At 52.2% G+C, this 24,252-nt stretch overlaps 1 protein-coding gene across 5 annotated transcripts in view; it reads left to right on the forward strand.

Annotated features, from left to right (window-relative positions):
* Positions 1 to 19,753, forward strand: part of CERS4 (ceramide synthase 4) — a 55,382-nt gene extending 35,629 nt beyond the window's left edge. For all 5 annotated transcript variants that reach the window (XM_055371520.2, XM_063700937.1, XM_055371523.2 and 2 more), the window contains 10 exons: positions 6,753 to 6,926; positions 10,195 to 10,312; positions 11,466 to 11,584; positions 11,673 to 11,730; positions 12,087 to 12,137; positions 12,472 to 12,564; positions 12,803 to 12,931; positions 13,734 to 13,840; positions 17,524 to 17,680; positions 17,766 to 19,753. In XM_055371520.2, coding sequence (XP_055227495.1) covers positions 6,754 to 6,926; positions 10,195 to 10,312; positions 11,466 to 11,584; positions 11,673 to 11,730; positions 12,087 to 12,137; positions 12,472 to 12,564; positions 12,803 to 12,931; positions 13,734 to 13,840; positions 17,524 to 17,680; positions 17,766 to 17,945 — 1,185 coding nt within the window. In that variant the 5' untranslated portion in view covers position 6,753 and the 3' untranslated portion in view covers positions 17,946 to 19,753. The remainder of the gene's footprint in view (positions 1 to 6,752; positions 6,927 to 10,194; positions 10,313 to 11,465; positions 11,585 to 11,672; positions 11,731 to 12,086; positions 12,138 to 12,471; positions 12,565 to 12,802; positions 12,932 to 13,733; positions 13,841 to 17,523; positions 17,681 to 17,765) is intronic.
* The last annotated feature ends 4,499 nt before the right edge of the window (positions 19,754 to 24,252 follow it).

Here is a 24,252-nt window from a genome sequence, read left to right on the forward strand (position 1 = left end):
CACATTCTCCTGCTGGGAGTGTAAGATGGTGCAGTCCTGCCTTGGAAAGCAGTTTGCCCACCTCGGCCTCCCAAAGTGCTGGGATTACAGGGGTGAGCCACCACCCCCGGCTGCCCCCTAGGCTGGTCTTGAACTCTTGGCTTTGGCCAGGCACGGTGGCTCTCGCCTGTAATCCCAGCACTTTCGGAGGCCAAGACAGGTGGATCACGAGGTCAGGAGATCTAGGCCATCCTGGCTAACACGGTGAAACCCCGTCTCTACTAAAAATACAAAAAATTAGCCGGGCGTAGTGGCGGGCACCTGTAGTCCCAGCTACTCGGGAGGCTGAGGAGAATGGCATGAACCCGGGAGGCGGAGCTTGCAGTGAGCTGAGATCGTGCCACTGCACTCCAGGCTGGGCGACAGAGCGAGACTCCATCTCAAAAACAAACAAACAAAAAAACACTCTTGGCTTCAAGCAATTCTCCTGCCTCAGTCTCCCAAAGTGCTGGAATTACAGGCATGAGCCACTGCACCTGGGTCTATTTTTAATTTTATTTATATATTTTTATTTTTTATTGATTTACTCTGTTTTTGGAGACAGGTATCACTCTGTCATTTAGGCTAGAGTGTGGTGGCATGATCACAGCTCATTGCACCCCCAAACTCTTGGGCTTAAGCAGTCCTCCTGCCTCTGCCTCATGAGTAGCTGGGATTACGGCCACATGCCACCATGCCCGGCTAATTTTTGTATTTTGTGTAGAGACAGTTTTGCTATGTTGTCCAGGCTGGTCTCAAACCCCTGGGTTCAAGCAATCCTCCTGCCTCAGCCTCCTAAACACTGGAGTTATGGTATTTTTATTTTTATTTATTTTATTTATTTATTTTTGAGATGAAGTCTTGCTCTCTCACCCAGGCTGGAGTGCAGTGGCACAATCTTGGCTCACTGCAGCCTCCGCCTCCCGGGTTCAAGCAATTCTCCTGCCTCAGCCTCCTGAGTAGCTGGGATTACAGGTGCCCGCCACCACCCCTGGCTAATTTTTGTATTTTTAGTAGAGACGGGGTTTCACCGTGTTGGCCAGGCTGGTCTCAAACTCCTGATCTCAAGTGATCCACTCACCTTGGCCTCCCAAAGTGCTGGGATTACAGGCTTGAGCCACCATGCCCGACCTATTTTTATTTTGTAACATGGCAAGGTTATCATGAAGAACTGACAAAACTAAGCTTTGATGACAAAAAAAAAAAAAAAAAAAAAAAGGTGGTGGGGGGCAGGGCAAGGTGGCTCATGCCTATAATCCCAGCAATTTGGGAGGCTGAGTGGGGAGGATTGCTTGCGCCCAGGAGGTCAAGTGTGCAGTGAGGTATGCTTGCACCACTGCACTCCAGCCTGGGCCACAGAGTGAGACCCTGTCTAAACAACAACAACAAAAAAAAACAAAAAAACTGGAATGGTTGTTACTTTTGGATGACAGGACAGGGGTGGAGGTTGACTGGGAAGAGGTATGAGGGAAGTTTCTAGAGGAAATATTTGTGATAGGAGACTGGATTAGTCAGGTACATAGTTTTGTCCAAACTTAGTGACTGTACCCTTAAAGATGTGTGCGGGCCAGGTGCAGTGGCTCATGCCTGTAATCCCAACACTTCGGGAGGCCAAGGCGGGAGGATCGCTTGAGCCAGGGGTTTGAGACCAGCCTGGATAACATAGGGAGACCCTCTCTCTACCAAAAATTTAAAAAATTAGCCAGTCATGGTGGTGTGTGCCTATGGTCCTGGCTCTGCGGGGGCTGACATGAAAAGACCACCCGAGCCCGGGAGGTCAAGGCTGCAGGGAGCCATGATCGCTGCACTCCAGCCTGGGTGACAGAGTGACACCCTGTCTAAAAAAACAAAAAGTCTGCATTTCACTTGGGTAAATTTTACCTTGAAAGGAAAAACCCATAAGCAAATATTGAACCCTAGTTAATGATCTGTGTGCTGACATGTGTAGGGGTGATGTGGCCTGAGGTCAGCTGCCTACTTTGAAATGCATCGGGAACAAGCAGATAGACTGATGGTGGATAGAGGGATGGACGGGCAGAGGCAGATGGGTGATGGAATAAACAGAATGGAATGCAAAGGGGAGAATCTAGTGGTGGGAATACAGGTATTCACTGTAAAATTCTTTCAACTTTTCTGTAGGTTTGAAATGTTTATTATAAAACGTTGGGGGAAGGCCGGGCGCGGTGGCTCATGCCTATAATCCCAGCACTTTGGGAGGCTGAGGCGGGCAGATCACTTGAGGTCAGGAGTTTGAGACCAGCCTGGCCAACATAACAAAACCCCATCTCTACTAAAAATATAAAAATTAGCCAGGCATGGTGGCGCATGCCTATAATCCCAGCTACTCGGGAGACTGAGGCATGAGAATTGCTTGAACCCTGAAGGTGGAGGTTGCAGTGAGCTGAGATCGCGCCACTGCACTCCAGGCTGGGCGGCAGAGTGAGACTCCATCTCAAAATAAAATGTTGGGGGAAATAATCCAGATTCTTCCCTGCAGCCCCCATGCCTTGCAGGCTCTGTGCTGCCCCTCATCGCCTCCCTGCCCTCCCCTCCTCCCTCTCTCCCCCTTGCTCACTCTGCACCAGCCACATGGACCTCCTCACTGTTGCTCCAACATCCCAGGCATGGTCCTGCCTCAGGGCCTTTGCACCTGCTGCATATTTATCTAGAAAGCCCCTCCCACAGCCCCACCTTCTTGTGTGAAAAACCCACAACCTTCTCATCTTTTTTTTTCTCAAACATAGGATCTTGCTCTGTCCCTCAGGCTGGAGTATAGTGGTGTGATCGTAGCTCCCTGCAGCCTCAAACTCCTGGGCTCAAGTCGTACTCCCACCTCAGCTTCCTGAATAGCTAGAACTACAGATATGTGCCACCACCCCTGATTACTTTTTAAATTTTTTGTAGAGACAGGGTCTTGCTATGTTGCCCAGGCTGGTCTTGAACTCCTGAGCTCAAGTGATCCACCTGCCTCAGCCTCCCAAAGTGTTGGGATTACAGGCATGAACCACTTTGCCTGGCCTGACCTCCGCATCTTTTTTTTTTTTTTTTTTTTTAAGATGGAGTCTTGCTCTGTCGCCCAGTCTGGAGTGCAGTGGCATGATCTCAACTCACTGCAACCTCTGCCTCCCAGGTTCAAGTGATTCTCCTGCCTCAGCCTCTCAAGTAGCTGGGGTTACAGGCATGCGCCACCACACCTGGCTGATTTTTGTATTTTTAGTAGACATGAGGTTTCACCATGTGGGCCAGGCTGGTCTTGAACTCCTGACCTCAGGTGATCCACCTGCTTCAGCCTCCCAAAGTGCTGGGATTACAGGTGTGAGCCACCGCACCTGGCCTGACCACCTCATCTTTAACTCCCAGCTCAGATGGCGCCTCCTTAGAGAGCCTCTCCTTGATCACATTTAAAATCACGCCACTCTGTTATCTACCCGGCCCGTTATACTTTGGCATCTCATTCATTTATGAATCTGTTTACTTGTTTATTGGCTGCCTTCTCTGTTGGTCTTTGAGCTGGGCAGGAATGTGTTGGCTTTATTCCCCTGCTGTGTCGCCAAGGCCCAGCCCTGACCTGACATGTACAAGTCAGTTGGAGAACATCTCTTGCCTGGATGGATGTATGGATGGACAGACGGATAGATGCAAGGACAGATGGATAAATGGATGGATGGAAGGGGAAATGGATAGATGGAAGAACAGATGGACAGAAGGATGGGTGGGTGGAAGGACACACAAGTGAGTGATGGATGATGAGCGGAGATGTTTAGATGGGTGGACAGATGGATGATGAATGGATGGATGATGGGTAGATGGACAGATTTTTGGATCAGTGGATGGATGATGGCTGGGTGGATAGATGTTTAGATGGGTGGACAGATGGATGATGGATGGATGGGTGAATGGGTAGGTGGATGGATGATGGGCAGGTGGACAGATGTTTGGATGGGTGGATGGATGATGGGTGGGTGGACGGATGGATGAATGGATGGGAAGATGGATGAATGGGTGGGTAGATGGATGACAGATGGACGATGGGTGGATGGACAGGTGTTTGGATGGATGGATGGATGATGGGTGGATGGATGAATGGGTAGGTGGATAGATGATGTTTGTATGGGTGGATGGATGATGGGTGGGTGGACAGATCTTTGGATGGGTGGACGGAGGGATGGATGAATGGGTAGGTGGGTGGATGGATGGTGGGTGGACAGATGGATGAGTGGATAGGTGGATGATGAATAATGGGTGGATGGACAGATGTTTGGATGGGTGGACAGATGGATGATGGGTAGGTGGATGAGTGGATAGGTGGATGATGGATAATGGGTGGATGGACAGATGTTTTGATGGATTAACGGATGATGGGTGGATGGACAGATGTTTGGATGGGTGGGTGGATGGATGATGGGTAGATAGATGAAAGGTGGATGATGAATAATGGGTGGATAGACAGATGTTTTGATGGGCGAACAGATGGATGATGGGTGGATGGATGATGAGTGGGTGGGCAGATGTTTGGATGGGTGGGTGGATGATGGGTGGGTGGACAGATGTTTGGATGGGTGGATAGAGGGATGGATGAATGGGTAGGTGGGTGGATGGATGGTGGGTGGACAGATGGATGAGTGGATAGGTGGATGATGGATAATGGGTGGATGGACAGATGTTTTGATGGATTAACAGATGGATGATGGGTGGATGGACAGATGTTTGGATGGGTGGGTGGATGGATGATGGGTAGATAGATGAGTGGATAGGTGGATGATGAATAATGGGTGGATAGACAGATGTTTTGATGGGCGAACAGATGGATGATGGGTGGATGGATGATGAGTGGGTGGGCAGATGTTTGGATAGGTGGATAGAGGGATGGATCGGTAGATAGATGGACCGGGGGATGGGTGGACAGACGAATGAACGAACAAACTTTCTGAGTGGGAACCACTGTGGTAGGCTGGACCCTTGGCTCAAGATCTCAGGGAAGGGAGCAGCTCTTTGGGCTCCTCAAGCAGGCTGGGACACGCTGGCCGGAGCTGCCCCACCTCGACCGCCACTCCATTATCCGGCAAGCTCAGTTATGCAGTAGGCTCTCTTACCCTCTCGCTTTGTGGGCTCTGGGATAGCAAGAGAGACCCCTGAAATTCCCACCTAGAGAGGAGCCTACCTTTCAAAGATGGCCAGGAAAGGAACTCTGGATTTTTTTTTTTTTTTTTTTTTTGAGGCAGAGTCTTGCTCTGTCACCCAGGCTGGAGTGCAGTGGCGCGATCTCTGCTCACTGCAACCTCCGCCTCCCGGGTTCAAGCAATTCTCTGCCTCAGCCTCCCGAGTAGCTGGGATTACAGGCGCACACCACCATGCCTGGCTAATTTTTGTATTTTTAGTAGAGACAGCGTTTCACCATGTTGGCCAGGCTGGTCTTGAATTCCTGACCTCAGGTGATCCACCTGCCTCGGCCTCCCAAAGTGCTGGGATTACAGGCAGTGAGCCACTGTGCCCGGCCTCTGGATTTCTTTAAGTCCTTCATCTTTGGGGGCTGCTTCAGAGGCAGCTTCCTGCAGTGGAAAGAAACCTTCCTGGACATTTGAGGACTCAAATTCTTTTTTTTGAGACAGTTTTTCTCTGTTGCCCAGGCTGGAGTGCAGTGGCATGATCTTGGCTCACTGCAACCTCCTCCTCCCGGGTTCAAGCGATTCTCCTGCCTCAGCCTCCTGAGCAGGTGGGATTATAGGCGCCTGCCACCACGCCCGGCTAATTTTTGTATTTTTAGTAAAGGTGGAGTTTTGCCATGTTGGCCAGGCTGGTCTCAAACTCCTGACCTGAAGTGATCTGCCCACGTCAGCCTCCCACAGTGTTGGGATTACAGGCATGAGCCATGGTGCCCGGCCACGACTCAAGTTTCTGACCCCAAGCAGCCACTCCCTTGACTTCTGGCTACCATCTTGGCATCAGTTAAGTACAGAGTAATAACTACTATTTTGGGCTGTGTTATTACTCTTGTTAAAGATCAATCAGCCAAGCACTTTAGGTTGAGAAGCCTGGGTATTACTGTCTCTGTTTTTTTGTTTTGTTTTGTTTTTGAGATGGAGTCTTGTTCTGTCACCCAGGCTGGAGTGCAGTGGCACGATCTCGGCTCACTGCAACCTCCGCCTCCCAGGTTCAAGTGATTCTCCTGCCTCAGACTCCTGAGTAGCTGGGATTACAGGCATGTGCGACCACGCCCAGCTCATTTTTGTATTTTTAGTAGAGACAGGGTTTCACCATGTTGGTCAGGCTGCTCTTGAACTCCTGGCCTCGTGATCCACCCACCTTGGCCTCCTAAAGTGCTGCGATTACGGGCGTGAACAACTGCGCCCGGCCTACTACTCTGTTTTACAGATGAACTTGAGGTTCAGAGAGGTCAAGTCATTTCCCTGAGGACACACAGCCCAACTCTGCCTTTTAACACTGACCAGGCAATGGAGTGGGAGTGATGAGAATGAAGTGGTGGCTCTTCTGGGACCAGAGGACAGTTCCAAAGTCTTCTTTGGGCCATAGGGGGCTTTGGGACTCTTCTGGGGCCAGAGAACAGTTCCAAAGTCCCAGGCAAGGGGAGTTCCATCTTCCAGTCCTGCCTCCTGGTTGTCAGCTGCGCTGATAGGGGCCTGAGTAGGAGTTCTGAGGCTCCAGCCTCTCAGGCCCCACTTGCCCCACCCATCCTGCTTGCAGACCTCCCAACTAACTGGAACCTGTGTCCACAGAATGCTGTCCAGTTTCAACGAGTGGTTTTGGCAGGACAGGTTCTGGTTACCACCCAATGTCACGTGGACAGAGCTGGAAGACCGGGATGGCCGTGTCTACCCCCACCCCCAGGACTTGCTGGCAGCCCTGCCCCTGGCGCTGGTCCTCCTGGCCATGCGCCTTGCCTTTGAGAGGTGAGTGTCTGCCCTGCCGCAATCCATTGCCCCCGCAGTCGCTCCAGTATGTGCTCGTGCCCTGTGTGCAATTTGCCATTGCAGCATGTCCCGAGTAGAAGCTGGCTTTGCACCAAAGCGCGTTCCCTGGCTCCAGCCTGCCCCCAGCCGCCACCACCCACACTTCTGGCCTCTGACTGCTGGTTTATAGGAACACTGCCTGCAGCTGGTTTATAGAAACACTGCACTGCCACTGCACTGCCTGCAGCCTGCAGCTGGGTATGCCAGCATCTTCATAAAACAGGGATGGGAGGCCAGGCACGGTGGCTCACGCCTGTAATCCCAGCACTTTGAGAGGCTGAGGCGGGTGGATCACTTGAGGTCAAGAGTTCGAGACCAGCCTGGCCAACATGGTGAAACCCCGTCTCTGCTAAAAATACAAAAATTAGCTGTGCACAAACCTGTAATCCCAACTACTCGGGAGGCTGAGGCAGGAGAATCGCCTGAACCTGGGAGGTGGAGGTTGCAGTGAGCCAAGATTGTGCCACTGCACTCCAGCCTCGGCAACAGAACAAGACTCCATTAAAAAAAAAAAAAAATGTGAGCTGGGGTGTTATCCCATCTCAAAGGCATCCCAGGGCCTCTGTGAAGGACAGTGGGGTGGGCGGAGGGTTTTCCAGTTTCAAACGCAGGGGTTTTAGCCCTTTAAAAAAAAATTTTTTTTTGAATCTAGGCCAGACGTGGTAGCTGATTCCTGTAATGTCAGCAATTTGGGAGGCTAAGGCGGGTGGATCGCTTGAGTCCAGGAGTTCGAGACCAGACTGCGCAACATGGTGAAACCTCATCTCTATTTTAAAAAAAAATACAAAAATTAGGCTGGGTGCAGTGGCTCATGCCTGTAATCCCAGCACTTTGGGAGGCCAAGGCAGGCGGATCATGAGGTCAGGAGTTCAAGACCAGCCCGACCAACATGGTGAAACCCTGTCTCTACTAAAAGTACAAAAAATTAGTTGGGTGTGGTGGCACACGCCTGTAGTCCCAGCTACTCAGGAGGTTGAGGCAGGAGAATTGCTTGAACCCAGGAGACAGAGGTTGCAGTGAGCTGAGATCATGCCAGTGCACTCCAGCCTGGGCAACAAGAGCAAAACTCCATCTCAAAAAAAAAAAAAAAAAAAAAAAGCCTTATCCCCACCATAGCTGGGACTGTAGGCATGCCACCACGCCTGGCTAACTTTTTTTTTTTGAGACAGAGTCTTGCTCTTTCACCTTGGCTGGAGTACAGTGGCACGATCTCAGTTCACTGCAACCTCTGCCTCCCAGGTTCAAGCGACTCTCCTACCTCAGCCTCACAAGTAACTGGGATTACAGGCATGTGCCACCACACCTGACTAATTTTTGTATTTTTAATAGAAACCGGGTTTTGCCATGTTGGCCAGACTAGTCTCAAACTCCTGACGTCAGGTGATCCGCCCACCTTGGCCTCCCAAAGTGCTGGGATTACAGGCAAGTGACACCACAACCCAGCTAAATTTTGTATTTTTAGTAGAGACAAGGTCTCACCATGTTGCCCAGGCTGGTCTTGAACTCCTGAGTTCAAGCAATCCTCCCGCCCTCCACCTCCAAAATGAGACTTTAAGAGGCAGGAGGCAGGAACAAAAACCAGAATCCTGAGTTCAAATTTCAGGTCTTTCACCTGCTCACAGTGTCACCTTGGGCATGTCTCTGACCCTCTGAGCCTCAGTTTACCCATTAGGACAATAGGGACTGAGTTAGGGTTAGACAAGCCAGTGTATCACATGGACTTGGCCCCATGCTTAGCAGATAATAAGCGCTCATTCTCTCCGCATCATGATTTAGTCTGCAATGAGTTCCTTGCTAGGCTGCTCTGAGCCTTTCACCAAATGAGGGATGATGTTAGGAGGAATGGTGGATAGAAAATTCGGTCCCCACCCGTGGTGTTGGCGCGCCCTCTTGTGGGCAATGTGGTCATTGACCAGGGTCCCTGATCTCCAAGTCTCTACCCCGGAATGGGGGACGCTGGGAGGGGGGGCTTGGAGCGGGAACAGCCCCAGCCCCTGCCCGTGGGGAGCCCCTAGACTGGCAGGGGGTCAGACCAGGACCCAGGCCACAGTGAGACAGGCAGTGAAGAGACTCTTGTCCCTGGTTTGGGATTGGGCAAAGGTACCTGGGTACCCCAAGAGTTGGTCTGCACACCCTCACCCTACAGACAAAGGTCCAGCTGCTTTTTTTTTTTTTTTTTTTGGAGACAGAGTCTTGTTGCTCTGTCGCCCAGGTTGGAGTGCAGTGGTGCGATCTCGACTCACTGCCAGCTCCGCCTCCTGGGTTCACAGCATTCTCCTGCCTCAGCTCAGCCTCCCAAATAGCTGGGACTACAGGGGCCCACCACCTCGCCCGGCTAATTTTTTGTATTTTCAGTAGATGCAATCCTGGCTCACTGCAACCTCCACCTCCAGGTTCAAGCAATTCACCTGCCTCAGCCTCCCGAGTAGCTGGGATTACAGGTGCACGCCACCACACCCAGATGATTTTGTATTTTCAGTAGAGACAGGGTTTCACCATATTGGTCAGGCTGGTCTCGAACTTCTGACCTCACATGATCCGCCCACCTCAGCCCCAAAGTGCTGGGATAACAGGCATGAGTCAGCTGCCTTTCTTATGTTTGGTCTAACGCAGCAGCCAGGCTACCCCTCCAGGGCCCCAGGGGATGGGGCCAGGAATAAGTGGAAAATCGAGTCCTGCCCCACGAGCCTTTCTGACTCTGGGCCTCCGAACCCTCTGATCAGATGGAAAAGAAAGACCAAGTCTTAGGCCGGGCGCGGTGGCTCACGCCTGTAATCCCAGCACTCTGGGAGGCCGAGGTGGGCGGATCACAAGGTCAGGAGATCGAAACCATCCTGGCTAACACGGTGAAACCCCGTCTCTACTAAAAAATACAAAAAATTAGCCGGGCGTAGTGGCGGGCGCCTGTAGTCCCAGCTACTTGGGAGGCTGAGGCAGGAGAAGGGCGTGAACCCGGGAGGCGGAGCTTGCAGTGAGCCAAGATCGCGCCACTGCACTCCAGCCTGGGCAACAGAGCAATACTCCATCTCAAAAAAAAAAAAAAAAAAAGACAGTCTTACACACCCTGCCATGTGCCAGCTGTGCTCTCTGAGCCTGTAACTTTGCCCCTCCGAGACTTGGTTTTCCCACCGGCAGCATGTCTGCCCCCACACACAGGCAGTCCCATCTCTTCACCTGGGCTGATAGGCTCTGTCTCCTTTGCACCCAGATTCATTGGCCTGCCCTTGAGCCGGTGGCTGGGTGTGAGGGATCAGACCAGGAGGCAAGTGAAGCCCAACGCCACGCTGGAGAAACACTTCCTCACGGAAGGGCACAGGCCCAAGGAGGTGAGAGCCCCCCATGCCCTCCGACTCGCACTACTGCCCTGGGGGTGGGGCGTGGGGATGGTGTGTGGCCCATTTGTTGGGGCAGGAGAAGCCAAGGTGGCTGCAGGCACCCCTGCAATGCCCCTACTTTCCACTCTTCATCCTCAATTCCCTGGGAAATGGCTCTACCCCCCAGCCTCCCTGGGAAACGACGCCCCACCCCTCCCAGCGTCCCTGGGACATGGAGCCCCGCGCCTCCTGGTCTCCCTGGGAAATGGGCCCCACCCCTTCCAGGGTCCCTGGGACATGGAGCCCCACCCCTCCAGCCTCCCTGGGAGATGAGGACCCGCCCCTCCCAGCCTCCCTGGGAGATGAGGACCCGCCCTTCCCAGCCTCCCCGGGAGATGAGGACCCGCCCTTCCCAGCCTCCCCGGGAGATGAGGACCCGCCCTTCCCAGCCTCCTTGGGAGATGGGGCCCCTCCCCTCCCAGCCTCCCTGAGCCTTAGTGGGCACAGTTGCACAATGGACAGGTTCTAGGAGAGTGAGAGTAGTTGCTTGCTCTCTATCCTGGGGAGGAATGGAAGGTCTGAGCTGGTAGGGAATGGAGTAACAGAAGCAGCCCTGTGACCCTCCCTCCGTTCCCGTCTCTGGTGTGGCTGCCCGCTGGACAGGGTCTGTGCTGTGGAGGCGTGGCTGCGTCCTGAGTGGGGTGGGGAACGGTGAAGACCACATACCCTAGAGGCGACGGGGCAGCTTCTGCAGAGCTAGACGTGACTCCCCCTTTACTTGTCAATTTCCCTCTTCAGGTAGGGCTTGGGGCTGGGGCAAGGTCTCAACTGCCTGTCTAGGTTGGAGGTGAGAACTGACCGTTCAGGAGGGATGCGGGGAAGCCTATCTGGGGGTAGGGGATGCTGCACGCCAGCATCTCTCTTAATCCCATCCCCATCAGCGACCTGCCTGCCCTATGAACAGGATTTGCTTCTCTTAGGGCCCAAGTGTTCTGCAGGGCCCCACGCTGGGAACCCCAACACTGCCCCTCCATATAGACATGGTCACCCTGTAGGCAAGATGTGGGGCTGCAGTGGAGAGGGCAGAGCCAAGTCCTGTCTGGGGACATGCGGGAAGCCACCACAGGGCCTCTGTGACCCTTGTCCCCATCCCCCCCCTCCCCAGCCCCAGCTGTCTCTCCTGGCCGCCCAGTGTGGCCTCACGCTGCGGCAGACCCAGCGATGGTTCCGGAGACGCCGGAACCAGGATCGACCCCAGCTGACCAAGAAGTTCTGTGAGGCCAGGTAAGCCCAGGATGGGGCTTCTGGGGTGCAGGGAAGCAGGGGGGGGGGCGGGTGTCTGCTGTTTTCACAGCTCCCTCCCCATCCACAGCTGGAGGTTTCTCTTCTACCTGTCCTCCTTCGTGGGCGGCCTCTCGGTCCTGTACCACGTGAGTATACCGGAGTATAGCTGACTGCTCACCTGCCCCATCCACCTGGCCTAGATCTGGCAGGAGTGGGGGTGTGGAGTGGTGCAGCCAGAGAGGAAAACATGCAGCTGAGGAGAAAGCGAGCTTGGCAAGATGGTGATGAATGTTCACTCAACAGGTATTTGGATTTACTATGCACCAAAAGTTGGGGTTCTGCAGCGAATGAGCCCCCCAGTTGAGAGTAAGAAGCAGGAAAAAGCAGGGCTGGGTGAAGGTACCATCTATGAGACTGTGGAAAGAGAACCAAAGAGACCGCAGACCCAGGGTGGGAGGTTGGATTCTCACCTCCGCACAGCCTGACACCCGTTTCCCTGCAGGAGTCATGGCTGTGGGCACCAGTAATGTGCTGGGACAGGTACCCAAACCAGGTGAGTGGCAGAGTGTGTGTGAAATGCTTGGAGGATGAAGGTGATGATCACAGTTGCTGCAGCCATGGGCATGGGACCCGAACCCTGACACTACACCATCATTCCCCACTGAGTCCCATGCTCTTTGATTCCTCTGGGGAATAGAGAGGGGCCAGAAAACTCCAAGCAGGAGCTTCCACCAAACCACTGCCCTTGATTACCTCCAGGGATGGGGAGCTCACTCATTGGGATTCAAGTATCCTGGTTTTGAGCGAAGGAAGTGGGCCCCGAGCCATACCCCTGCCCGACTGGAGCCTTCGCTCCCCACAGCTAACCTTGTCCTGTCCTGCTGCAGACTCTGAAGCCATCCCTGTACTGGTGGTACCTCTTGGAGTTGGGTTTCTACCTCTCACTGCTAATCAGGCTGCCCTTTGATGTCAAGCGCAAGGTGAGGCCAAATAAGACTCTGGAAGACCCAGTCTCTGGACGGGATGCTGGGGTGCTGGGTGGTAGGGCAGCCTTACCACCACACCTTGAGAGCTCCCTGGTGCCTCCTGCAGAAGATATAGAGGCCATGGGCCCAGAGGCCACACCAACCCCCTGAAAGGACCCACTTCTTGGCCCATAGGGTGGGGGACCTTCCAGCATCAAGCCTCGTCCCCACTATGACCCACCGTCTACTGCAGGATTTCAAGGAGCAGGTGATACACCACTTCGTGGCGGTCATCCTGATGACCTTCTCCTACAGCGCCAACCTGCTGCGCATTGGCTCTCTGGTGCTGCTGTTACACGATTCCTCCGACTACCTGCTGGAGGTGGGCCCAACCCCTGCCTGACCCTTCCCAGCTGCTGTACCCAACCCTCCCAGGTGCCCCGGAGATGAGGTCCCATTCCTCCCAACCTTCCTGGGAGATGGAGCCCGGCCCCTCCTGTCTTTCTCGGGTGATGAGGCCCTGCCCCCTCTGTCTTCCAGGCTGATAAGGCCCCACCCCCTCTGTCTTCCTGAGTGATGAAGCCCTACCCTTCCTGGCTTCCTTGGGCAGAGGCCCCCCCCTCTTCTCAGCTTCCTTGGGAGATGAGGCCCTGCCCCCCATCTTCCTGGGAGATAAAGCCCTGCCCCTCTCAGCTCCCTCCTTGGAGGATAAAGCTACACACATGTGGACACATGCATGTATTCACTTTTTTTTTTGAGATGGAGTCTCACTCTCTTGCCCAGGCTAGAGTGCAATGGCACACTCTGCTCACTGCAACCTCTGCCTCCCAGGTTCAAGTGAATCTCCTGCCTCAGCTTCCCAAGAAGCTGGGATTACAGGCACTCGCCACCATGCCAGCTAACTTTTGTATTTTTAGTAGAGATGGAGTTTCACCATGTTGGCCAGGCTGGTCTCGAACTCCTGACCTCAGGTGATCTGCCTGCCTCAGCCTCCCAAAGTGCTGGGATTACAGGCGTGAGCCACCATGCCCAGCCTATAGTCACACTCTTTACCTTTCCTGAAAAGGTAGGTAGTTCCTGGAAACAAGGCCCCACCCCAACTCACCTGGTCCCATCCTATAGCACCTGCTCTTTGAGACCAGGTCCCTGGTCCTGAGCCCATTTCTCCCTGCTGCCCTTTTCAGGCCTGTAAGATGGTCAACTACATGCAGTATCAGCAAGTGTGCGACGCTCTCTTCCTCATCTTCTCCTTGGTCTTCTTCTACACCCGACTGGTCCTCTTTCCCACCCAGTGAGTCAGCCCTCCCATGGGGGTCAGGGAGGTGGGAGGGCGTGTCTGAGATTCCAGGACTGCCTCACCATTGGTACCCTGCCCCAAGGAGCTGGGGATCTTGGCTGGGAGAGTTCCAGGAGGAGGCAGGGAAGGGTGTGCCAGGCACAGGGCACGGCATATGCAAAGGCGCAGAGGTGAGACAGAGAATTATAATTACTCAGCGTGCCTGGACCATGCAGTGGGAGGAGGGGTCAGGGCTGCCAGCGCACCAAAGTCTGCCCAGTAAATATCTGTGGGGGCCTCTTGAGTGTGCTGGTAACACAGCAGAGGCCACAGTTCAAAGATCCCTGCCCTTGTGAGCAGACATTGCATGGGTGGGAGCAGATGGTAAATGAGGCAGCCAGGTGAACTACACAGCATGCGAAGGAGAGATTTACTAACAAGGAAATAAACTTGAGGGGCCGGGCGTGGTAGCTCATGCCTGTAATCCCAGCACTTTGGGAGGCTGAGGCGGGCGGGTCACTTGAGATCAGGAGTTCCAGACCAGCCTGGCCAACATAGTGAAACCCCATCTCTACTAAAAATACAAAAGTTAGGCTGGCCACGGTGGCTCACCCCTGTAATCCCAACACTTTGGGAGGCTGAGGCAGGCAGATCGCGAGGTCAGGAGTTTGAGACCAGCCTGGCCAACATGGTGAAACCCTGTCTCTATTAAAAATAATTAGCTGGACATGATGGTGCATACCTGTAATCCCAGCTACTCGGGAGGCTGAGGCAGGAGGATCACTTAAACCCAGAAGGCAGAGGCTACAGTGAATCAAGATTGTACCACTGCACTCCAGCCTGGGTGACAGAGGGAGACTTCGTCTTAAATAAAATTGGCCAGGTGTGATGGCTCACGCCTGTCATCCCAGCACTTTGGGAGGCCGAGGTGGCTGGATCACCTGAGGTCAGGAGTTCGAGACCACTCTGGCCAACACAGAGAAACCCCGTCTCTACTAAAAACACAATAATTAGCTGGGCATGGTGGCACACGCCCATAATCCCAGCTACTCGGGAGGCTAAGGCAGGAGAATCACTTGAACCCAGGAGGCAGAGGTTGCAGTGAGCTGAGATCACACCACTGCACTCCAGCCTGGGCGACAGAGCAAGACTCTGTCTCTAAATAATAAAAAAAAGTCAGAGAGCAGGAAGTATGGGAGGGGTGGGTAGTTGGAATTAGAATGGCAAGGAATGCCTCGCTGGCAGCGTTTGTACCGAGAGATGGGAGGGAGGTGAGGGACAGAACCACGTTGATCAGAGGGGAAGAGTGTTCCAGGCAGAGAGAATAGCATGTGCAAAGGCCCTGAGGCAAGACCATGCCCGGCATGTTAGAGGAAGAACGAGGCAGCCTGTGTGGCTGGAGCAGTGGGTGAGGGGGGGAGGGTAGGGAGGGGATGGGGTAGGCCGTGCAGGTCCTTGAGGGCTGTGGGCAGGACTTCGGCTTTGACCCCAGTGGAGATGGGAGCCATGGAGGTTATAAGCAGAGAAGGGATTCAATCTGACCTAGGTGTTCTGGGTGCCCTTTGGCAGCTGCAGGGGAAACATCAGGGGAAGTGTGGGCAGGAGTGAGGGGACCCAGGGTAGGCGAGAGAAGTGGGCAGACTCAAGGGGATGCCTCTGGGATCAGGAGATGGGAACAAGCACAGAAGGAACTGCTCGAGGCAGCAGGAGCTCAGCCCTGCTGGGTTTGAGGGGTCTGTGGCCTCAGAGGAGACATGGAGACGGCAGTAGGCATGTCATTCTGGGCTTCTGGGGAAAGAGATAATGTAGGAGTTGCCAGTCCATGGCTGGTATTTGCAGCTAGCAGCCTGGATGGCATCACCTAGGGACCAGGTATGGACAGAGAGGCTCAGTCCTCGGGCTTCCTGATGTTTGCAGGTCGAGAGAGGAAGAACAGGGCCCATGGAGCATATGAGTCAGATTACATCCCCCGCTGGCTGCAACCCTCCATGGATCCCACCTATCTTGGTTTCAAGGCCTGAGGAGATTAGGCAGAAGTGGCTGTGAGATGGGGAGATGGTGGGGTGCGGGGAGCCAGAGAGGGAAGGGGCCCAGGGAGGAGGGAGGGATGCTGGCAACCTGTTGTACCAGCTGGTGGGGGTGCAGGGCTGAACACTGTGGAGTGAGGAAGGCGAGGTCGCTGGTCACCCTACAGCTGATTGGGGGGTAGGAGAAACACAACAGCTACAGCCAGTACTTTTTGAGATGGAGTCTTGCTCTGTCACCTAGACTGGAGTGCAATGGCGTGATCTCAGCCCACCACAACCTCCGCCTCCCGGGTTCAAGCAATTCTCCTGCCTCAGCCTCCTGAGTAGCTGGAATTACAGGCACACACCACCACACCTGGCTAATTTTTGTATTTTTTTTTTTTTTTTAGTAGACATGGGGGTTTCACCATGTTGGCCAGGCTGGACTCAAACTTCTGACCTCGTGATCCACCTGCCTCCACCTCCCAAAGTGCTGGGATTACAGGCGTGAGCCACCGTGCCGAGCCCAGCCAGTACTTTCAAGGAGTTCCAAGGAAAAAAAAGCCTACAGGGAAAAGAAATAAGTTGGTGCCCAGAGGGGCAGAGTAAAGAGTGAGCTTTTTGTTTTTTTCTTTCTTGTGTGAAATAACAGTGGGCTTGGAGTTGATGATAAAGAACCAGCAGGAAGGCTGGGTGCGGTGGCTCATGCCTGTAATCCCAGCACTTTGGGAGGCTGAGGCGGACAGATCACTTGAGGTCAGGAGTTCGAGACCAGCCTGGCCAACATGGCAAAAACCACCTCTCTACTAAAAATACAAAAATTAGCTGGGCATGGTGGCGGGTGCCTATAATCCCAGCTACTTGGGAGGCTGAGGCAGGAGAATCGCTGGAACCTGGGAAGCGGAGGTTGCAGTGAGTCGAGATCACGCCATTGCACTCCAGCCTGGGTGACAGAGCAAGACTCTGTCTCAAAAAAACAAAAACCACCACCACAGCTGAGTTTGAGAAGAGGGTGTGGTGGGAGCTGGGCTCCAGGACAGTGTCCCAGGCAACAAGCAAGGAGGAGTTTGAGGGGAGGAGCAGTGCTGGGGAACATTATTTCCAACTGGCTTGGGTTGCACAGTGAAAATGAAGCCCCGCCCCTCCCAGCCTCCGTGGGAGACAAAGCCCCACCTCTGTCCGGCTACCTGGGAGATGAGGCCCCACCCCTTTTTTTACTCCTTGGGAGATGAGGCCCCGCCCCTCTTAAACTCTGGGAGATGGAGCCCTGCTCCCTGTGTCTTCCTGGGAGATGAGGCCCCACCGCCTGCCTTCCTGACATGAAGCCCCTCCCCTATGAGGTGAGTAGGCAGTCGCCTGCTGATGAGGGGGAGATGATGGGGGTCTGAGGAGTAGAGAGAAGCTGTCAGAGTGCCACCCAGGAAAGCAGCTGAGTTCATAAGTACCCGCTTGGGTGGGGTTCATAGTCATGAATGGCCAGTCAGGGAGCTCGTGTGTTTGTTCTGCTCATTTAGTACAAGCGAGGGGGCCTCGCGTGCCCAGCTCGAGAGTGTTAGGTATCATGGGGTGGGGGGCACTAGGGAGCCATAGAAGGTTATGGAGCAGGGAAGGCCATGCCAGTTAGAAATTCTTAGGACTGGGGGCTACAGCGGCTGGTCAAACCCCAGCCGCCTCCTCTCCCTCTGGCTGTAGGATCCTCTACACCACATACTACGAGTCCATCAGCAACAGGGGCCCCTTCTTCGGCTACTACTTCTTCAACGGGCTTCTGATGTTGCTGCAGCTGCTGCACGTGTTCTGGTCTTGCCTCATTCTGCGCATGCTCTATAGCTTCATGAAGAAGGGCCAGGTATGGCTGGACCTCCCCGGGGGCCCCAGCCCTAAGCTCCTCCTTCCTCCCTGCTCTGAGCTCCATCCCTCTCTCTGTTCCCCAGATGGAGAAGGATATTCGTAGTGATGTAGAAGAATCAGACTCCAGTGAGGAGGAGGCGGCGGCCCAGGAACCTCTGCAGCTAAAGAACGGGGCAGCTGGAGGGCCCAGGCCAGCCCCCACTGATGGCCCTCGGAGCCGGGTGGCCGGGCGTCTGACCAACAGGCACACAACAGCCACATAGCCGGGCGGGGCTGGCTGTAAGGGGTTGCCCCCCCCCCCCGCCAGTGCCTTGGATATTTCTGGGTGACTGGACTGGCGCCCCTGGGCCACCTTTCTGGAGACAGGGAGGGCCCCACCCGGGGTGGGCGGGGAGGGCTGATGATCTGTCTCCAGCCCCTTCCTTCTGCCCACCCCCCCGCCCTTCTTCCCTCTGGGCAACTGGACAGAGCTGGGAGCCAGCAGCTGGATGCTGTGGCTGGCCAGAGACACCTCCAGGCTGTAGCCTGGGGGCTGGGGGGAGCCCCAGGCTGAAAAGGGTCCAATTAAAACAAATGGAGCCAAATTTTCTGCCTGAGAACTTGGGTCCCTATCAAAGTTCCTTCTTCATCTCCAGAGACCCCCGAGGGAGCCAGGCCTCTGCTTACATACCCCACCGACGGGATACTCACTGCCACCCAAGGATGCAGGGCCCCAGGGGCCCCAGACAGCAACAGAGCCCAGAGACCACCCGCTCCCCACGCTGTTCCCAGATGAGCCCCCGACTTGCCAGCCAGTGACTCAAACAAGTCCCTCCCTCCACCCTTAGGGTACCCTTGGGTCAGCCTCTCAAAGACCCCCTTGCAGACTAGCTCTGAAAGGTCAAGTCCTTTGCCCAAGCTCACAGGTAGGTCACAGACCAGGCCTGTCTCTGCAGTCCTTTCTTAAGTCCGGTAGATTGCCCACCTTTGTGGTCCCTGGATCCTTCCTTGGGACAGTGGAGGGAGTGGGCTGAAATCCCACAGACTTCCCAAGGGTTAGCCTGGGGAGGTCACTGTCTCTTCAAGAGCTCCAAAAATAAAGAAACAGAGGCCAGGCCAGGCCTGGTGGCTCACACCTGGAATCCCAGCACTTTTGGAGGCTGAGGCACGGGGATCACTTGAGGTCAGGAGGTCAAGACCAGACTTGGCAACATGGTAAAACCCCATCTCTACTAAAAATACAAAAACTAGCAGGGCAGGGTGACCCACACCTGTAATCGCAGTCACCTGGGAGGCTGAGGCAGGAGAATCGCTTGAACCCGGGAGGTGGAGGCTGCAGTGAGCCAAGATCACGCCACTGCACTCCAGCCTGGTCAACAGAGCAAGACTCCATCTCAAAACAAAACAAAAGCCAGGCCCGGTGGCTCACGCCTGTAATCCCAGCACTTTGGGATGCCGAAGCGGGCGGATCGTGAGGTCAGGAGATCGAGACCATCCTGGCTAACATGGTGAAACCTCACCTCTACTAAAAATACAAAAAATTACCCAGGTGTGGTGGTGGGCACCTGTAGTCCCAGCTACTCAGGAGGCTGAGGCAGGAGAATGGCGTGAACTCAGAAGGCGGAGCTTGCAGTGAGCCAAGATCTCGCGCCACTGCACTCCAGCCTGGTTGACAGAGCGAGACTGTCTCAGATAAACAAAAAAGAAATTGGACAACAAAGTATTGGAGAGAATGGGGGGGGGTCAGTAATCTCACATACATTATCAGGGGGAATATAAATTGTTACCAACACTGGAAAACCATTCAGCATTGTTATAATAGTTGACCTTTTATAAAGCTCAAAAGCAACCCAAATGAGATAATATATAGGCATGAATACCTAGCTAGTAGAACTGTAATAAAATATAAACACAAAATTCAAATTAGTAAATTACCTTTGATCTGGGAAGGTAAGGGGATGGGATTCAGATAGATATCAATTACTATCACTGTTCTAGTTTTTGAAGTGAGGTGAAGTTTTTTTTGTTTTTTGAGATGGAGTCTCTTTCTGTCACCCAGGCTAGAATGCATTGGTGCCATCTCGGCCCACTGCAACCTCCGCCTCCCAGGTTCAAGTGATTCTCCTGCCTCAGCCTCCCGAGTAGCTGGGACTACAGGCACCTGCCACCACGCCCGGGTAATTTTTGTATTTTTAGTAGAGAGGTGGTTTTGTCACGTTGGTCAGGCTGGTCTTGAACGCCTGACCTCAAATGATCCACCCGCCTCAGCCTCCCAAAGTGCTGGAATTACAGGCGTTTTTGAAGTGAAGTGACACACTCATTAAATACAATTTTTAAAGGGATACGACAAGCTACAAAATGGAAGAAAATATTTGCATATGATATATCTGAAGAGGTTCTAGCATCCAGGATATATAACTCTTACAAGTCAACAACAACAAAAATCCTAATTTAAAAAATGGGTGACCAGGCACGGTAGCTCATGCCTGTAATCCTAGCACTTTGGGAGGCCAAGGCAGGCAGGTCACCTGAGGTCAAGAGTTAGAGACCAGCCTGGCCAACATAGTGAAACCCCATCTCTACTAAAAATACAAAAATTAGCCAGGCGTGGTAGGGGGTGCCTGTAATTCCAGCTACTCGGGAGGCTGAGGCAGGAGAATCACTTGAACCTGGGAGGTGCAGGTTGCAGTAAGCTGAGATCGTGCCACTGCACTCCAGCCAGGGCAACAGAGCCAGACTCCATCTCAAAAAAAAAAAAAAAAAGGGCAAAGAGACCAGGTGTGGTGGCCCACCCCTGTAATCCCAGCACTTTGCGGGCTTAGGCAAGAGGATCAGTTGAGTCCAGGAATTCAAGACCAGCCTGGGAAATATAGCAAGACTCCTGTCTCCACAAAAAAAGAAAAAAACAAATAGGCAAAGGACTTGAATAGAAATTTCTCGACTGAGTGTGGTGGCTCACACCTGTAATCCCAGCACTTTGGGAGGCTAAGGCAGGTGGATCACCTGAGGTCAGGAGTTCGAAACCAGCCTGGCCAACATGGTGAAACCCGTCTCTACTAAAACTACAAAAATTAGCCGGGCGTGGTGACATGTGCATGTAATCCCAGCTACTCGGGAGGCTGAGACAGGAGAATCCCTTGAACCCGGGAGGCAGAGGTTGCAGTGAGCTGAGATCGCGCCACTGCACTTCAGCCTGGGCAACAAGAGCAAAACTCCATCTAAAAGAAAAAGAAGAAAAAAATTCCCAAAAAGAAATGGCCAATAAGCACATGAAAAGATATTCAACATCATTAGTCGTTAGGAAAATGCAAATCAAAAACACAATGAGAAACCACTTTACATCCACAAGAGTGGGTATAATAAAAGAAGTGTTGGCCAGGTGCAGTGTAATCCCCTCATGCCCGTAATCCCCGAACTTTGGGAGGCTGAGGCAGGTGGATCACCTCAGGTCGAGACTTCGAGACCAGCCTGACCAACATGGAGAAACCCCTCTCTCCTAAAAATACAAAATCAGCCGGGCATGGTGGTACATGTCTGTAATCCCAGGTACTCGGGAGACTGAGGCAGGAGAATCACCTGAACCTGGGAGGCAGAGGTTGCAGGGAGCCAAGATCATGCCACTACACTCCAGCCTGGGTAACAAGAGCGAAACTCTGTCTTAAAAAAAAAGTGTTGGCAAGGATGTGGAAAAAATGAAACAACTGTATTCACTGCTGGTGGAAATGTAAAATGATCACTGTGGAAAATCGTTTGGTGGTTCCTCAAGAAGTTAAATAGAATTACTATATGATCCAGCAATTCCACTCCTAGGAATAGACCCAAAAGAATTGGAAGCTGGTACTCAAATATTTACACATGAATGTTCATAGCAGCACCAGTCACAATAAAGGTAGAAACAGCTGGTCACAATGGTTCACTCCTGTAATCCCAACACTTTGGGAGGTCGAAGTGGGAGGATTGCTTGAGCCCAGGAGTTCAAGACCAGCCTGGACAACATAGTGAGACATGGTCTCTGCAAAAAAATAGAAAAATCAGCAGGATGTGGTGGAGTACAAGACTGCTGTGAGCTATGATCATGCCACTATACTCCAGCCTGCACAACAGAGTGAGACCCTGTCTGGAGGGGTGGGGGGGGGGGGAGGAGAAAAAAACACCATAGAAACATCCCAAATGTCCAATAACAAATTGTAGTCCATCCATACAATGGACTACTACTCAGCCATGAAAAGGAATACAGCACTCATATGCTACACGTGAATGAACCCTGGAAGCATTATGCTCAGTGTAAGAACCCAGACATAAAAGGACACACATTTTATGATTCCACCTATATGAAATATCCAGAAGAGGTAAACCTATAAAAATGTGTATTTATAGTTGCCGGGGGCTTCAGGGTGAAGGCATAGGAAGAAACTGTTTAATGGGTACGGAGTTTTATTTTGCAGCGGTGAAAGTGTTTTGGAACTAAAGTCGTGGTTCTACAACACTGCAAATGCACTCGATGCCACTGAACTGTTCACTTTAAAATGGTTCGTTATGTAAATTTCATCTTAATAAATGCATGAAGAAAGGGATTTGTATATATCAACTACAGTGTCTCATGAAGCAAGGATTATAATTATTCCATTTACCTGGTGTTTCCCTATCCAATAATTCCCATTCCCTCCAAAAAAACAAATAGGAACCTCATGGGTTGAAAGAGAGCCCATAATGAAGATTAGAAAATACACTCCTATAGATGAATAGCAAAGGCCGGGCAGTGGCTCACGACTGTAATCCCAGCACTTTGGGAGGTCAAGGTGGGCAGATCACAAGGTCAGGAGATTGAGACCATCCTGGCCAACATGGTGAAACCCCGTCTCTACTAAAAATACAAAAATTAGCTGGGTGTGGTGGCACATGCCTGTAATCCCAGCTACTCGGGAGGCTGAGACATGCCAGCACTCCAGCCTGGCAACAGAGTGAGATTTTGTCTCAAAAAAAAAAAAAAAAAAGATGAATAGCAAAAATATGAAAATATTACATGTCAATGTTTGTGGAGTGTAGCTTAAGCAATCCTTTGGAGGAAGTTTGCAGCCTAACAGGCTTATATTAGAAAAGAAAAAAAAAAAAAGCAGCCTGGTGTGGTGGCTCACACCTGTAATCCCAGCACTCTGGGAGGCCAAGGGGTGTGGATCATGAGGTCAGGAGTTTGAGATCAGCCTGACCAACATGGTGAAACCCCTTCTCTACTAAAGATACAAAAAAAAAAAAATTAGCCAGCAGTGGTGGCACATGCCTGTAATCCCAGCTACTCAGGAGGCTGAGGCAGGAGAATCGCTTGAACCCGGGAGGCAGAAGTTTCAATGAGCCAAGACTGTGCCATTGTACTCCAGCCTGGGCAACAGAGTGAGACTCAAAAAAAAAAAAAAAAAAAAAGAAAAAGCTCAAAAATAATTAGCTAAGCATTTAAGAAGATTTTAAAGAACAGTAAAATAAGCTCAAGAAAAGAAAAAACAGGATAAGTGTTAAAATTAAGATCATCAAACCTAAAAGTTAGTTATTTGAATGACTAATAGATGAACATCTGGCAAGATTAATAAAGAAAAATAAAAGAAGTCACAGAAAAAAATATAAAGACAGGCCAGGTGCGGTGGCTCATACCTGTAATCCCAGCACTTCTGGAGACCAAGGGAGAGGATCACTTGAGCCCAGGAGTTCAAGATCAGCCTGGCAACATGGCAAGACCCCCATCTCTGCACAAAATTTAAAAATCAGGCATGGTGGTATGTGCCTGTAGTCCCAGCTACTCAGGAGCTCAAGGCAGGAAGACCACTTGAACCAGGAGTTCAAGGCTGCAGTGAGCCGTGATCTTGCCACTGCACTCCAACCTGAGGAATAGTGGAAGACCCCAACACTAAAAAACAAAAATAAAGCATCATACATGTCAAATGTTATATTTAATGTCATATTTAATTGTTGAGCACATAACCCTTAAGGTAAGAAATAAGACAATAGCTGCTATTGCCACCCTTATTCAAAATTATTCTGGGAGTTCTAGTTAACAATAAAACAAAAAAGGCCGGGCGTGGTGGCTCACGCCTGTAATCCCAGCACTTTGGGAGGCCGAGGCAGGCAGATCACCTGAGGTCGGGAGTTCGAGACCAGCCTGACCAACATGGAGACACCCCATCTCTACTAAAAATACAAAAAATTAGCCGGGTGTGGTGGCGCATGCCTGTAATCCCAGCTACTTGGGAGGCTGAGGCAGGAGAATCACTTGAACCTGGGTGGCGGAGGTTGCAGTGAGGCGAGGTCATGCCATTGCATTCCAGCCCAGGCAACAAGAGTGAAATTCCGCCAATTAAAAAAAAAAAAAACAAAAAACCGTAAAACAAAAAAAGATATAAGTAGGAGAAATAAAGAGAATAAAACTGCCCATTATTAGTCTATGACATATCTATATCAAAAACCCAGGATGTAGAAGGCAGCACAAGATAACAGAATAGAAGGCTCCACCAACCATCCCTCCAACAAGGACACCAATTTAACAACTACACACAAAAAAGCACTTTCCCAAGAACCAAAAATCCCAGCCGGGAGCAGTGGCTC

The sequence above is a fragment of the Gorilla gorilla genome, chromosome 20 (genome assembly GCF_029281585.2).
Source record: "Gorilla gorilla gorilla isolate KB3781 chromosome 20, NHGRI_mGorGor1-v2.1_pri, whole genome shotgun sequence".
Lineage (NCBI taxonomy): Eukaryota > Metazoa > Chordata > Mammalia > Primates > Hominidae > Gorilla > Gorilla gorilla.